Genomic DNA, 16,807 nt, shown 5'->3' with positions numbered 1-16,807 from the left:
TAACTGCATCATTTTATGCTTTGAGAAAATAGTGTATAATTTTTTCTCATAATTACCATATGAATTCTTGAGTTATGGCTAAAAATGTGTTTTGTGAGGTCAGTTTGACCTTGACCTCTGACAGTTCATCCCTGAGTCATAGTGGACATTTGTACCAAATTTGTAGAAATTCCAATTTGGCATATTTGAGATATCGCGCTCACCGTCTGTCTGTCTGTATGATGATCCGTTGTCTCATTGTATTAAACAGGAAACATAACATAGCTGCTATTTTTGCCCTCAGGCTAAGGGCTTCAAGTTTCACTTTTACATCATCACTTTAAACGCGCTTTCACGTCCAGCATACATTTGTAAGATTTTATCATCATTCATATTCACACACAATCTTAGAACATGCAACTCTACCTTTGCACACTTTAATGTTAAACACTTAATTTGAATTCATTTGCTTTGGTCTATTCTGTGCCTCTATTTTGTAGGCTTTCAGATACTTGATTGCTTTTCTGTGCAACTGAGAGCTCCTATTACCTCTGAGTGTGAGGTAATGATGGTAAATGGTCTGCATTTATATAGCGCTTTTCCAGTCCTCTCGGACAGCTCAAAGCGCTTTACAATACATGCCACATTCACCCATTCACACTCACATTCATACGCTGATGCCGGAGGCTGCCATGCAAGGCGCCAGCTGCTCATCAGGAGCAATTTGGGGTTCAGTATCTTGCTCAAGGATGCTTCGACATGTAGCTGGGGGAGCCAGGATTCGAACCAGTGACCTTCCAATCACTAGACGACCCGTTCTACCTCCTGAGCTACAGCCATCAATCCTGTCCTCCAGTTCTGTGTGTAGGTGGAGACTCAAACTGTTCCACAGAGCTGCACCACAATCACACCCAGGAGATCCAGGCTGCAGCAGTGGACACTGAGCCTGACACCATCGTATTGATCTGGATGTGGCCATTTGGCTAGAGAGAGAGAGAGAGAGAGAGAGTGAGAAAGGGGGAGAGACTTAGAGCAAAGAGCCACAAGCTGGAGTCAAACCCAGGCAGCTGCTGATGACTCAGCCTCCATACATGGGAAGCACACTCTACCAGGTGAGCTATCAGGGCCTCCACAACAATTATATTTTAATGCGTGTTGTTAATGTGATATTACGTGTTTGAACTGATATGAACTCAATCTAGTCTAATGCCAAAAAGCTCTGGATTTGTATCTATTATGATGGATTCTAAACTGTTTTTGGACATTATTCTTTGTAAGCAGCCAATTTACTGCATCTTACAGTCATCGTAAAAGTCAGTAGTTTCCCTGGTCACTGCTGTAGTTTTTTTTTGCAACTTACCATTCCTTTCCCTTGGACAAGCGACCTATCTTTTTGACATTAAGAAGAATGTTGCTGCGGGCACCAGGTGGCTTAGTCAGTAGCACGTGTGTCCCACGTACAGACAGCATAAAGACCAAAAAAGTCACAAAACTGGTTCATAAACAGGTATGTGTCTCACCTGAGATTACCTGCTTTGCACTCCTAGTGTCTTGATGTCACTGCCCCGACCACATTCATTCAAGCAGTAACAGTCAAACAACAGTGACACACAGGTGTACTGAGAGCCTATACGATACAGGGAGGAAGATTTACTCAATTCTTGAGCTGGGATGACAAAAATAGACCTTTTCTATGTGTATTGTGTGTTTTTCTTTTGCACTAATATCAATATACACAGGCAGCTGCATAGTTTTTTTGTACTTTCCCACATCAGTCAGTTATATGCTGCTACTGGATGTATAAATTTCCCTTGGGGTGAATAAAGCATCCATCCATCCATCCATCCAATCTACATCAGTGAAGTAAATATTCGAGTCAGAGCACCCTCTACTGAATAATGTAATTATAATGATAACAAATTTTCTGCACTGCAAAAAAAATCAATCAAATATCCCTCCTCCTCCTTTCTATTTTCTTGTCTTTGCATTGCACTACTACCGCGAATTGCTGCCATGCCAGAAGAAGAAATCCTTATCAAGTTATAACACAAAAGCGTATTGTTAGAACAAACTGTTTTTCAAGTTATGACAAGATTTTGTCACGTCGTTGCCTTTTTTTCAATTTGATTTTTTAACTTTTTCTGGTGTCCGTACACTGCAGTAGGCAGACGATCCAAATGAGTGAATGACATGTTTATCATTGGGTCTCATCATCTCAAATAATACCAGCAGAGAGACAGTGCCACTTTTTTTTGGAAAAGACAGCTTTACCAATGTTTCCACAGGGGCGACTGATATCGCACAACAACGTAACTAAGATTTAACAGCAGCATGACGATGAATAATTCAGCTCCTGGATTGAGAAGTCTTTGTACATCAGACTCCTCAATCGAGCATTGAATCTTTCATGACAAAACAAGTTGCATCCATTCCATCACCTGGTTAAGCAATATCCGTCTACAGTTATCACACGAGGAACCGCACAAACCGGTATTGAGAGGAGTGGAAAATGCTCTAAGAGACTTATCCCAACATGTTTTGAAAACATGGGTAATTAAAATAAAAAATGTTACCCTCATCAGACCTTAGACCTGTAATGAAGAGCCCCCAGATATTTTTTGTTTTGTTACAGTAACATAAGACTTGCTTTAACAGATGAAAAGAACTGGAAAGTCGAGTTTCTTAACCGCTTTTGTTCTACTATTATGTCAACAGACTCTTTAGAATTGTTTTGCACATCATATTCAACGCAGAGCAGCTGTTGAAACCCAGTGCTTTGAAAGCTACCAATCATGCAGTCAGTTTTGCAGCCCATTAGTTGGTGGGATCGGTTATTAATATAGGCATCAGAGGAGTTGGTGAAACTGGCTCACCCTGTCCTGCTACATTACGAACTCTAGAGGGAGTAGAGACTCCATTACATTATTCATTTGTTTTGGCATACCAGTATGATTTGTTTCATCCTGTCAGGCACACCCACAACATTCCCACATTCATCTTTGTATCACATACTGCGGAAAAACATGTCCAGTATGTTCCTTTCTGGGTTGAATTCACGTTTCTGTAGATGGTGAAACTCAGGTCACCCTATTTTCTATGCATAACGATGCTGATGTGATATTTTGGAGGGAAATCATTCATTTAATAACAGTGAAGTTGCATCAAGCCTCGCAGCATAGGAAAAAAAAAAAAAAGAAAAAAAAAGCGTTCCACTGTGTATCCTTCAAGCTTTAGCGGCATAGCAGTTTGTGTTTGTTGAAAAACAAGACATCTGTGTACTTCTGAAAAAGCTCGTTGCTGGTGTCATATGACCGAGTTGAGAAAGTGCACCACTTCCTGAAGCGAGATTGAGTTGCATACCAGTTCTACCACCTTCAGATGTCTGCTTGTAAAGAGCAAATAGCAAAGACTGTTATACGTGGAACAGACCCCGGAGGAGGACAAAGGCTGGTAAGCCCTTCAACCAATCTTGTACAGACTGAAATTCAAATATCATTTTTGAAATATTCAGTGTGATATTTTTGTAAATGTTTCTACTATCTGAAGTGACTTAACTGTGTGAATCAAGGAGAGACAGAGAGACATTCACTGAACGTGGGGGGAGGTGTGTGCAATTCAATGGCAGGAAAACATCACAGCTCACGAAAACCCACTTCTGGCAGTAAATACAAAAATAGTTACAGTGTAATTTATTTCTTCTTTCCTCTTAAATTCCTCATTCGTACTCCCCAGTTCTGCTTTACTACATTTAAGTACCAGTAGGAACCTCTAAGTATTGTATATGTACGGATTTCTACAGCTAAATTACACTGTAGTTACATGGTAACGGTTACTGATACAAAAAACATTGGCATGTGCTGTAGCGTTAGCATTAAACATGTGAAGTGTGACCTGATCTCACTTCCTTGTTTGATATCATGACGTCATCTTGAGTCATGATGAGGCTGTAATCGTCTAGTCACAAAGCTGTGACATGACAAAAACGTTGTCGATCAGTTCCAGTGATGGTAGTGAAGCAACAAACGCAGCAAAAGATCATAACATTCACTTGGTCCTACTCCTTTTCGGTCAATTACTTATGTTCTTAATTTGTAAGTTTGCTCATGTTCACTGTTAATTTTATTGATTATTCATGTTTGGTCTTTCTTAAAGATTTCTTTACAACTCTATATCTTAACCTGTAATATATAAAATGGTCAGTAAAGTACCACTTGTGTAGAAGCAGTCAACAATGTTCATTGTTATATCAAATGCTGTACTTAATCCATCTTTTCTTTCTGCAAAGGAGAGCCATGCCATCATCAGTCCCCCAGTGGATATCCCTGCGCCGATTTGGCTTCGGCAGCCTCATGGTGTTGTGTTTATTAGGCATTTTCTTCGCATATCACAAACTGGACATCAAGTTCCTAACTTCCAAAATTTTCATGGACAGAGCCCGTCAATCCTGTTCTCCAGTTCTGTGTGTACCTGGAGACTCAAACTGTTCAAAAGAGCTGCACCACAACCACACCCAGGAGATCCAGGCTGCAGCAGTGGACACTGAGCCTGACACAATCCTATTGATCTGGATGTGGCCGTTTGGTTTCAAGTTTGATTCGAGTTGCAGTGATTACAACATCACAAAATGCCACATGACTGATGACAAGACTCTTTACGACAAAGCCCACGGGGTTCTCTTCCACCACAGGGACATTCATGGAAATCTTGCAGACTTGCCAAAAAAACCACGTCCCTGCTTTCAGAAATGGGTGTGGTTAAATATGGAGTCGCCCGCAAACTCAGGTCCAATCCCCGAGATTAATGACTTATTTAACCTGACATCCACCTATCGACTTGATTCAAATATTCCTGTGCCCTATGGGCACCTGGCGACTGTGACACCTAAAGATGAAAGTTTCAAATTGCCAGTAAAGGACAAGTTGGTCTGTTGGATTGTGAGCAACTGGAACGCACAGTTTAGGAGAGTTCAGTTCTACAATAAACTGAAAGAACACATCAAGATTCACACTTATGGAAAGGCATTTGGCCATGATCTAAGTGACAAAGACTATTCAAAGATAGTTTCTAGTTGTAAATTCTACCTCTCCTTTGAAAACTCAGTTCACAAAGACTACATCACAGAGAAGTTATACACGCCAATGAGGCTCGGTAGTGTACCAGTAGTTCTGGGCACTTCAAGACAAAACTATGAGGACCACATCCCAGGAGATTCTTTCATCCATGTCGATGACTTTTCCACTCCAAAGGAGCTGGCAGAGAGGCTACTGTACCTCGACAAAAACAACTCTGAGTACACAAGATACTTTAACTGGACAAACAGGTTTAAAGTGCAAGGGGATTGGTTTGGCAAAGAACATGCTTGCAAAACCTGCAGATACTTACAAAAACACAGAGTGTACGAATATGTTCATGATCTCAACAAATGGTACTGGGGTTAACAGACGAAAAAGAGTTTTCAATTATCTCACTTTTCTGGTTGTGCATGTATTTTTACAGGTCAGCAATTGATTCATGTTACATATGTTGTAGGTATATTGGAGATTCTAGCTGTTAAATTTTTGTTAAACACATTTATGTTTTTGCAGGTCAATATTTTATTTTTCAAGTAGAAATTCTTCTAACTGTGATCTGTCTCAAGAGTATTTGAAGTATCATTATTTTTGCAAATGTACAATATTATTTTGAATGCAATATAATGAAGGTGGATGGAAGTTTGTGTGGCTTTTGTGATTTTCGAAGCGTAAATTCAACCGCTGGAAGTAAAAAGCTAACGTTAGGCTGTAAACAGACCACATCAAAGTCGCATGACTTCGACGTCACCACCACTCACTACATAACTATCAGTGTTGGGCAAGTTACTTTCAAAATGCAATATATTACAAATTACTAGTTATCTTTAGTTTAAAGTAATACATTACATTACAATATTACTGTCTTCGTAGAGTAATGAATTACTTATTACACTACTTTTTAGTTACATTCAACGAAATGCTCAAATAACCTGTATAAGGCAAGGCAAGTTTCTTTGTATAGCACAATTCAGACACAAGGCAACTCAAAGTGCTTAACAGGGGCACAAAAATTACATTAAAAGAAATTTAAAAATGCATTTAAAATACATTAAAAACAAGTGGGAAGACATCAAGAAACATTAAACCAAGTTAAGAAATAGGAAAGTAGGCTAAAATAGAATAGGTTTAAAAGAGACAAGACTAGAAAATAAAAGTCCCAGTGCAGTTCAAGGCCTTGAAATTGCTTCAGTGAAAGGCTATGGCAAACAGAAAGGTCTTCAGCCTTGATTTAAAAGGGGTGAGAGTTGGAGCAGACCTGCAGTTTTCTGGGAGGTTGTCCTTCGATATATGGCGCATAATAACTGAACGCTGCTCCTCCATGTTTAGTTTTGACTCGAGGGACTGAAAGCAGACCTGTACCTGACGACCTCAGAGGTCTGGATGGTTCATAACGTGGTGGCAGATCAGAAATGTATTTTGGCCCGAAACCATTTTCAGTGCTTTATAAACCAACAGCAGGATTTTGAAATCTATTCTTTGACTGACAGGAAGCCAGTGGGTTAAGATCTAAGAACTGGAGTGATGTGATCCACTCTTTTGGTTCTTGTTCTCTTGTATAGAACAACTAAAGCCTAGATCTTTTTAAGTCTGATATATTATGAGAAAGGAATAAATATTTCTTAATTGTAGACTTCATTGTAGAAGTCATATGAAACACAATAGACCTGTACCTTTTATGATGTAGCCAATATTGACATGACAAAACAAAAATCTCTTTTTTCTATGCCTTTTTATTTTAGTAAACAGAACAAGGAATGTATGGGCATACATATATATTATTTCAGTAACATATATTACTCCGTTGTCATTCAGCTGTAACAACAAAAGAAGTGCAGCAAAAATGAGATTACGTTTCTCTGGGATCCCACAACACGAACACAACAAATACACACAATACATTACTATAATAATTAAAATAATTAATAAAACTAAACTATGACTAAAGCTCATGAAGTGCAGTTCAACAATCTAACAGCTTGTGGAAGGAAGCTGTTGATTAGTCTGTTTGTTCGACCTTCTAGTCTCCAGAACCGTTTTCCTGATGTATGTAACTATTCTCTGCAGGGCTTTTTTGTCTGACATACTGCAAGCTGGAGTACCATGTCGAGATACAATATGTCAGAACGCTCTCCACCACACCACTATAGAAGGTCCTGAGGATGTTGATGGGGAGAGAGGCTTGTTTCAGCTTCCTCAGGAAGTGCAGTCTGTGCTGGGCCCGTTTTGTGATCCCTGAGGTGTTCTAATCCGGGCTTAGGTCCTGCGAGATCTGCACTCCGATCACTTTACAGTAGACGTGTATAGTAACCAGTGCTGCCAGTTTTTTTTACCCTTATTTAATGTGTTAATATTCCTATTTATGACTGTGTGTAACAGTGGTTCATTGTTATTGTGCTAACTATGAGGTCATATAGCTTGTCTAGTGATTATTAGTAGCCTGTATTATGTTTATTAACATCATTTTATTACTTTTTTATTTTTGAGCTCTAATTTTAATCTTGCATTGTTTTATTTGCATTATATTGGTACGATCACTGACTCTTGGCCAACACTTTAAATGTGCTACCCTCAAGCTATTCTTCATAAATCCCTCAAACCTGCTCTCTGTGTCTGCAGGCTTAGCATACACCATTCAACTACAACAGAAGTATTTATTTAACGGGACTGGAAAACCAACAGACAGAAACAATATAGGGATTATTATATAGGGTGACCATATTTTGATTACCAAAAACCAGGACACTCGGCCCAGCAACGAGATATGATACTCAAAATCCACTCAAAGATGCCTTAAAATGAACATACTGTACATTTAAAGTATGCCTCCTCTGTATGGATAGAAAATGTATGTATTACAAACAAAATACTATCTATAACCAAAGACACACATTCAGACATGCTTCTCAGAGGTTACTTAACATGTTTTATTATATTATTTATTATTTATATTTATTGTTTCAAAAACAACAAATGAAATAATGATAGAAATAATGTCTCTTCTGTATTCGAAAAATAAATAATAATAAATAACTGAAAAATACCTCTGCATCAATCCAACTACTACACTCACCTCGCACACTTTTTTTTATGTTTTTCGGTGTCCATGTGGGCTTTGAGGTCCCTGGCACCCCCATTGGACACCGAAACATATGTACTGGGTTTGCACACAGTGCACGAAGCCTCACACTTGCCCCGACCGGGACGGTAAGTGGGGAATTTCTTTTGTAGCTCATCGTTAAATGTGCATTTACGCTTCGGCATGATGATGCAGGCAGGAGTGCTATGGCTGTCTGCTCGCTCGTTGTGAGCGTCAATTTAATGGCCCAATGAAAAACAGGACATTTCACCATTTTATAAAAATCTCCCGGGACGGCCAGGACAGGACGTGAAAACAGGACATGTCCTGGGAAAACAGGACGTTTGGTCACCCTAGATTATTTCCACACTGTTACTTCCTTGTGCAGTAATCCTTTACCATACTATGCCAGGCACTTCCTTCTGTATTCACACATGAGTGGTGAATACCATATTAACTCCTTCAGTTACACTCAGGGGCGGCTCCTCATATGGGCAGACGCCCAGGACGGCATGTGTACAGTGATCGGCTCTGTAGCAGCCGTCTCTGGGCTTATCTCGGAGCACGACTCAGCAAATCAACCGAATTCAGCACAGAGCAAACAGGAAGTCAAACACAAAACAACAACATGACATCCAGTTAAGTTTCAAAATAAAACACACCATTGATGCCAGCACAAAAACCTAAAAAAAAAGACAAATACAAGCTCCTCTTCTAATCCTTCAGTTGGGAACACTTCCTGTTGTTGTGTTTATAACATACCTATAACCATAGACATATATACGTATATATGTATATATGTCTATGCCTATAACTGCGGTCGCGGGTGATTATGTAATTATCACGGGAACTCCTCGATCTCGTAACTCCAGCTGTTTGGTGGAGCTGCGCCGTGGCAGACTCAAAAACACAGCTGGTGGGGGTTGGAGGACGACGGACGACGGACGACGGAGCAAAACCATACAGGGGGAACGCATCCTGACAGCTTGGAGTATTACTACTGTCAGATACTGTTCTCCCTCTGTTCAATATAAAAGGACGCTCACACATCTTTCAAATTCATACTCCTGACTTCTTTGCCCACAGGGGAAATTTACAACAGGGGGAATGGACCTGGATCACCCCAGAAAACACTGCCACTCCAGCTGCCCTTTCCTCTGCCTACTCATTCTCACACTCCCCGAGACAAACAGGTCGAGGAGGAGGAACTGGACTCTTCATCCCACCCATATCTGCATTTGAATTCCACGCTGTCTCTGTCACCGTTCCCTTCAAAATCACCATTGTCGTGATATATCCCCCTCCTGGTCCTCTCTGCGACTTCTATGATGAGATGGACGCCCTCCTAAGCTGCTCCCCAGATGATGGCACACTGCTCGTCGTCCTTGGGGACTTCAACATCTCCCCTGAGAAGCTGCGCTCATCTGAATTTATCAGCTTCTTTTCCACATTTGACCTCACACTCTCCCACTCTCCACCCACCCACCGGACCGGGAACCAACTTGACCTTGTCTTCACAAGGTCCTGTAGTACCTCGGCACTCCTGTTACCCCGCTCACTGTGTCGGACCACCACTTTGTCAGTCCCCCCGGAACCTCCCTCGACCCAATTCCCTCCTCTCTTCTCCAAAGCATCTCGCACGATATCTTGCCTTACCTCACCACCCTGATCAACTCCTCCCTCACTTCTGGCCATATTCCAGCTCCTTTCAAGACCGCTACAGTAAAGCCACTCCTAAAGAAACCCACTCTAGACTCAGCTGATATACAAAACTACAGACCTGTATCTCTTCTTTTGTTCCTCTCTAAAACCCTGGAACATGCTGTCTTCAACCAACTGTCTGCTTACCTTTTGCAAAACGACCTCCTTGACCCTAATCAGTCAGGCTTCAGGACTGCTCACTCCACTGAGACGGCCCTCCTCACAGTGACTGAGTCGCTCCGGGCCGCCAGAGCCTCATCTCACTCTTCGGTCCTCATCCTCCTGGACTTATCCTCTGCGTTTGACACAGTCAACCACCAAATCCTTCTCTCCACTCTGGCCAAACTTGGCATTACTGGCGCTGCTCTAACCTGGTTCAAATCATACCTGACAGAACGCACCTTTCAGGTCATGTGGAATGGCTCCTTGTCCAAACCCTGCTCCCTGGAAACTGGTGTCCCTCAAGGCTCAGTACTCGGACCGCTTCTGTTCTCACTATACACTAGATCATTAGGCTCTGCAATCCCATCACATGGATTCTCTTACCACAGTTATGCTGATGACACCCAGCTGTTCCTCTCCTTTTCCCCATCCTCCAACACCCATGTTGCCACGCGCATCTCGGAATGTCTGGCAGACATCTCCGCTTGGACAACTGCGCATCATCTCAAGCTCAACCTTAGTAAAACTGAACTCCTCTTCATCCCGGGGAAAAACTGCCCTCACATGGACCTGTCGGTCACTGTTGAAGACGTCATTGTATTGCTTTCATCGACTGCAAAGAATCTGGGTGTAATCCTCGACGACAGACTGTCCTGCACCCCCAACATCACCGCGGTGGCCCGATCCTGCAGATTTGCCCTCTACAACATCCGTAGGATCCGGTCCTTCCTCACATAGGAAGTGACGCAACTCCTGGTTCAATCCCTGGTCATCTCCCGCCTCGACTACTGCAACTCGCTATTGGCTGGACCCCCAGCCTCTGCGACTAAACTGTTGCAATGTATCCAGAACGCTGCAGAGCGCCTCGTTTTCAATCTACCCAAATTCTCCCATGTGACCCCCCTCCTCCGTGACCTCCACTGGCTTCCTGTTGCAGCCCGCATCCGATTCAAGACCATGGTGCTGGCCTTCAAAGCCATCAACCGAACTGCACCCGTCTACCTCCAAACACTGATCAGACCACACGCCCCAGCGTGAGCACTTCGCTGTACTACATCAGCTGGCCAGCTGGTACCGCCATCGCTAAGAGCAAACAAAGACCGCACAGCGAAATCCCGACTCTTCTCTGTTCTGGCACCTCAGTGGGACGGACGAGGGGAACGCATCCTGACAGCTTGGAGTATTACTGTCAGATACTGTTCCCCCTCTGTTCCATAGGAAAGGAGGCTCACACATCTTTGAAATTCATACTGCTGACTTCTTTCCCCACAACAGATAAGTCCTGTGATTTTCAGGCTGATATCTTTAAATTTGACCATTTACAACAGGGGGAACGCATCCTGACAGCTATTGCTGTCAGATACTGTTCCCCCTCTGTTCCATAGGAAAAGAGGCTCACACATCTTTCAAATTCATACTGCTGACTTCTTTCCCCGCAACAGGTAAGTCCTGTGATTTTCAGGCTGATATCTTTAAATTTGACCATTTACAACAGGGGGAACGCATCCTGACAGCTATTGCTGTCAGATACTGTTCCCCCTCTGTTCCATAGGAAAGGAGGCGCACACATCTTTCAAATTCATACTGCTGACTTCTTTCCCCACAACAGATAAGTCCTGTGATTTTCAGGCTGATATCTTTAAATTTGACCATTTACAACAGGGGGAACGCATCCTGACAGCTATTGCTGTCAGATACTGTTCCCCCTCTGTTCCATAGGAAAGGAGGCTCACACATCTTTCAAATTCATACTGCTGACTTCTTTCCCCACAACAGATAAGTCCTGTGATTTTCAGGCTGATATCTTTAAATTTGACCATTTACAACAGGGGGAACGCATCCTGACAGCTATTGCTGTCAGATACTGTTCCCCCTCTGTTCCATAGGAAAGGAGGCTCACACATCTTTCAAATTCATACTGCTGACTTCTTTCCCCACAACAGATAAGTCCTGTGATTTTCAGGCTGATATCTTTAAATTTGACCATTTACAACAGGGGGAACGCATCCTGACAGCTTGGAGTATTACTGTCAGATACTGTTCCCCCTCTGTTCCATAGGAAAGGAGGCTCACACATATTTCAAATTCATACTGCTGACTTCTTTCCCCACAACAGATAAGTCCTGTGATTTTCAGGCTGATATCTTTAAATTTGACCATTTACAACAGGGGGAACGCATCCTGACAGCTTGGAGTATTGCTGTCAGATACTGTTCCCCCTCTGTTCAATATGAAAGGAGGCCCACACATCTTTCAAATTCATACTGCTAACGTCTTTCCCCACAACAGATATGTCCTGTGATTTCCTAAGCGTTGTCCACTGTGTATCCTTCAAGTTATAGTGGTATAGCAGTTTGTGTTTGTTGAAAACCAAGACATCTGTGTACTTCTGCAAAAGCGTGTTGCTGGTGTCATATGACAGAGTTGAGAAAGTGCACCACTTCCTGAAGCGAGATTGAGTTTCATACCAGTTCTACCACCTTCAGACCGTCTTATTAAGAACAAATAGCAAAGACTGTTATATGTGGAAAAGACACCAGAGGAGGACAAATGCTGGTAAGCCCTTCAACTAATCAAGTACAGACTGAAATTCAAATATCATTTTTTAAATATTCAGTGGGATTCTTTTGTAAATGTTTCTACTATCTGAAGTGACTTATCTGTGTGAATCAAGGAAGCATCTAGAGAGACATTCACTGAAGATGGGGGGAGGTGTGTGCAATTCAATGGCAGGAAAACATCACAGCGCACAAAAAACCCACTTCTGGCAGTAAATACAAAAATAGTTACAGTGTAATTTGTTTCTTCTTTCCTCTTAAATTCCTCATTCGTACTCCCCAGTTCTGCTTTACCTGTATTTAAGTACCAGTAGGAACCTCTAAGTATTGTATATGTACGGATTTCTACAGCTAAATTACACTGTAGTTACATGGTAACGGTTACTGATACAAAAAACATTGGCATGTGCTGTAGCGTTAGCATTAAACATGTGAAGTGTGACCTGATCTCACTTCCTTGTTTGATATTGAGATGTCATGATATTTTCTGAGGCTGTAATCGTCTAGTCACAAAGCTGTGACATGACAAAAACGTTGTCGATCAGTTCCAGTGATGGTAGTGAAGCAACAAACGCAGCAAAAGATCATAACATTCACTTGGTCCTACTCCTTTTCGGTCAATTACTTATGTTCTTAATTTGTAAGTTTGCTCATGTTCACTGTTATTTTTATTGATTATTCATGTTTGGTCTTTCTTAAAGATTTCTTTACAACTCTATATCTTAACCTGTAATATATAAAATGGTCAGTTAAGTACCACTTGTGTAGAAGCAGTCAACAATGTTCATTGTTATATCAAATGCTGTAATTAATCCATATTTTCTTCTGCAAAGGAGAGCCATGCCATCATCAGTCCCCCAGTGGATATCCCTGCGCCGATTTGGCTTCGGCAGCCTCATGGTGTTGTTTATTATTAGTATTTTCTTCACATATCACAAACTGGACATCAAGTTCCTAACTTCCAAAATTTTCATGGACAGAGCCCGTCAATCCTGTCCTCCAGTTCTGAGTGTACCTGGAGACTCAAACTGTTCAAAAGAGCTGCACCACAACCACACCCAGGAGATCCAGGCTGCAGCAGTGGACACTGAGCCTGACACAATCCTATTGATCTGGATGTGGCCGTTTGGTTTCAAGTTTGATTCGAGTTGCAGTGATTACAACATCACAAAATGCCACATGACTGATGACAAGACTCTTTACGACAAAGCCCACGGGGTTCTCTTCCACCACAGGGACATTCATGGAAATCTTGCAGACTTGCCAAAAAAACCACGTCCCTGCTTTCAGAAATGGGTGTGGTTAAATATGGAGTCGCCCGCAAACTCAGGTCCAATCCCCGAGATTAATGACTTATTTAACCTGACATCCACCTATCGACTTGATTCAAATATTCCTGTGCCCTATGGGCACCTGGCGCCTGTGACACCTGAAGATGAAAGTTTCAAATTGCCAGTAAAGGACAAGTTGGTCTGTTGGATTGTGAGCAACTGGAACGCACAGTTTAGGAGAGTTCAGTTCTACAATGAACTGAAAGAACACGTCAAGATTCACACTTATGGAAAGGCATTTGGCCATGATCTAAGTGACAAAGACTATTCAAAGATAGTTTCTAGTTGTAAATTCTACCTCTCCTTTGAAAACTCAGTTTACAAAGACTACATCACAGAGAAGTTATACACGCCAATGAGGCTCGGTAGTGTACCAGTAGTTCTGGGCACTTCAAGACAAAACTATGAGGACCACATCCCAGGAGATTCTTTCATCCATGTTGATGACTTTTCCACTCCAAAGGAGCTGGCAGACAGGCTACTGTACCTCGACACCAACAACTCTGAGTACATGGGATACTTTGATTGGACCAACAGGTTTAAAGCGCAAGGGGATTGGTTTGGCAAAGAACATGCTTGCAAAACCTGCAGATACTTACAAAAACACAAAGTGTACGAATATGTTCATGATCTCAACAAATGGTACTGGGGTTAACAGATGAAAAAGAGTTTTCAATTATCTCACTTTTCTGGTTGTGCATGTATCTTTACAGGTCAGCAATTGATTCATGCTACATATGTTGTAGGTATATTGGAGATTCTAGCTGTTAAATTTTCCACATTTATGTTTTTATATAGGGATTATTTCCACACTGTTACTTCCTTGTGCAGTAATCCTTTACCATACTATGCCAGGCTTTCCTTCTGTATTCACACATGCGTGGTGAATACCATATTAACTCCTTCATTTACACTCAGGGGCGGCTCCTCGTATGGGCAAACGCCCAGGACGGCATGTGTACAGTGATCGGCTCTGTAGCAGCCGTCTCTGGGCTTATCTCGTCGGAGCACGACGCAGCAAATCAGCCGAATTCAGCGCAGAGCAGACCGGAAGTCAGGCGCAAAACAACAACATGACATCCGGTTAATTTTCAAAATAAAACACTCCCTGTTGATGCCAGCAAAAAAAAACTTCAAAAAAGATCCTTCGGTCGGGAACACTTCCTGTTGTTGTGTTGCGGGTGATTATGTAATTACCGTGGCGGACTCAAAAACGCAGCTGGTTCACACATCTTTAAAATTCATACTGCTGACTTCTTTCCCTACAACAGATAAGTCCTGTGATTTTCAGGCTGATATCGTTAAATTTGACCATTTACAACAGGGGAACACATCCTGACAGCTTGGAGCATTACTGTCAGATACTGTTCCCCCTCTGTTCAATAGGAAAGGAGGCTCACACATCTTTCAAATTCATACTGATGACGTCTTTCCCCACAACAGATAAGTCCTGTGATTTCCTAAGCGTTGTCCACTGTGTAGGAAAGGATAGGAAAGGAAAGGACGCTCACACATCTGTACCTCCATTTCAAGAGAAAGTTGCCCCATCTAGTGTCACAATCTGGTACAACAACAAGACTCCATTTCAGACTGATTCAAAGACTATCCCTCATCTCTGACATTGTTTATTTTCCTGATCAAAATATGAACTGATTTCTGGATTAATCACTTCCACCGAAACTGCTGATTAATTTGTGATGTTTCTTAAATTTTAGTAGAAGTTTTGAATTGATGATTCTCATCAGTGGATTGAGCAGGAGAGACAATCAGGGTGGTTCAGTTTTTTACCTCCAAGATGACAACTGGCACTGAAGAATGGGTGAAGTCAGAACAGACAGTAAAACAGTGGATAAGGTCTGCACAATCTACATCATAAAAATACACCCTTCTCTTTATCCATGAACGGCTGATATTTTACACTGCGACAGACAGCAGAAGCTTTGTACTTATCTCCTTTCCTTAACATAGAGTAGAACAAAGCTCAGTCACATTATAGGGACTCAGCCCTTGTTTTGGAGCAAGAAAACAGCCCCATCAGGGTGTATCATTAGATTTGTTTCAGGGTAAAAACTTATATTCATTAATAACAAAAACAAACCAATGACAGTAAGAATGGATGATAATAATATCTTTAATTCTATACCACAAAACACGTTTTTGACATGGAAGTAAATGTAAAAATTTACAATGAAATGAGAATAAATAACATTAAATAGCCTACATGTAAATGGAGATCTTTTGCAATTTACATATCGGTACATGTATTTATCCGTATCTCTATTGTAAGTTTTCATGATTTATTTGCTTTGCGTTATGTTTTGTGGTGTAAATTTATGGGTTTTTGTTGTTGTTGTTGTTGTTGTTGTTGTTGTTGTTATTATTATTTATATGTATATTATTATTCAAAAATACAAGTCTTGACCATTTTCTTGCTCCAAAATGTTTTTTTTTTTTTTCCTTATTGAATAATTAGGAACATAAAATATCTCGTGGAGGATATAGAAAAAAGTGGAGCAAAGTCATCAGACTCTCAGTAGGTTTTAAGTGCCCACTCTTGGGCATAATGTGATTAAGTTTTGTCGTCATAAGAAATATAAATAATTAAATAATACCCATAATAAGGTTTGGCCACACACACACGCACGCACGCACGCACGCACACACACATACACACGCCAGTCAACAACACTGATGTCATATCCGTAAACAAACACGTCCCACGTGAAGCAGAGCGGAGCGTACCATTTGAATGACAGGCACAAGAGTGTAGAATATCGCTTTAAATTGCTTTTCCCGTTCAAAGTTCGTGCATTCATTTTTATGTATATCAATTTAAAGTTGTTATTGTTATTGAAACACTTGAATCGCAAATATAAACACGTTTAAGGCGGTTGAACCCCCCCTTTGTGTGAAATGGTTTCGCCTGTT

The 16,807-nt window shown here is 41.4% G+C and overlaps 2 protein-coding genes across 2 annotated transcripts; both read left to right on the top strand.

The window, feature by feature from the left end:
* The first annotated feature begins 1,062 nt into the window (after nt 1-1,062).
* Nucleotides 1,063-5,807, top strand: LOC311252439 (4-galactosyl-N-acetylglucosaminide 3-alpha-L-fucosyltransferase 9-like). The gene is made up of 2 exons (XM_084345590.1): nt 1,063-1,091; nt 4,265-5,807. The coding sequence occupies exon 2, from the start codon at nt 4,272-4,274 to the stop codon at nt 5,415-5,417; it is 1,146 nt and encodes a 381-aa protein (XP_084201716.1). The 5' UTR covers nt 1,063-1,091; nt 4,265-4,271; the 3' UTR covers nt 5,418-5,807.
* A 6,670-nt stretch (nt 5,808-12,477) lies between these two features.
* On the top strand, nt 12,478-16,188 carry LOC311252522 (4-galactosyl-N-acetylglucosaminide 3-alpha-L-fucosyltransferase 9-like). Its single transcript, XM_084345721.1, has 2 exons — nt 12,478-12,546; nt 13,382-16,188. The coding sequence occupies exon 2, from the start codon at nt 13,389-13,391 to the stop codon at nt 14,532-14,534; it is 1,146 nt and encodes a 381-aa protein (XP_084201847.1). The 5' UTR covers nt 12,478-12,546; nt 13,382-13,388; the 3' UTR covers nt 14,535-16,188.
* The last annotated feature ends 619 nt before the right edge of the window (nt 16,189-16,807 follow it).

Source organism: Pagrus pagrus, assembly GCF_965226575.1.
Source record: "Pagrus pagrus genome assembly, chromosome: 23".
Classification (NCBI taxonomy): Eukaryota; Metazoa; Chordata; class Actinopteri; order Spariformes; family Sparidae; genus Pagrus; species Pagrus pagrus.
The sequence above is the reverse complement of the archived record's forward strand: the minus strand, read 5'-3'. Positions and strand labels throughout refer to the sequence as shown.

Excerpts from the sequence above, each read along its gene's own strand:
- LOC311252439 (XM_084345590.1), top strand. The coding sequence starts at position 4,272 with ATGCCATCATCAGTCCCCCAGTGGATATCCCTGCGCCGATTTGGCTTC.
- LOC311252522 (XM_084345721.1), top strand. The coding sequence starts at position 13,389 with ATGCCATCATCAGTCCCCCAGTGGATATCCCTGCGCCGATTTGGCTTC.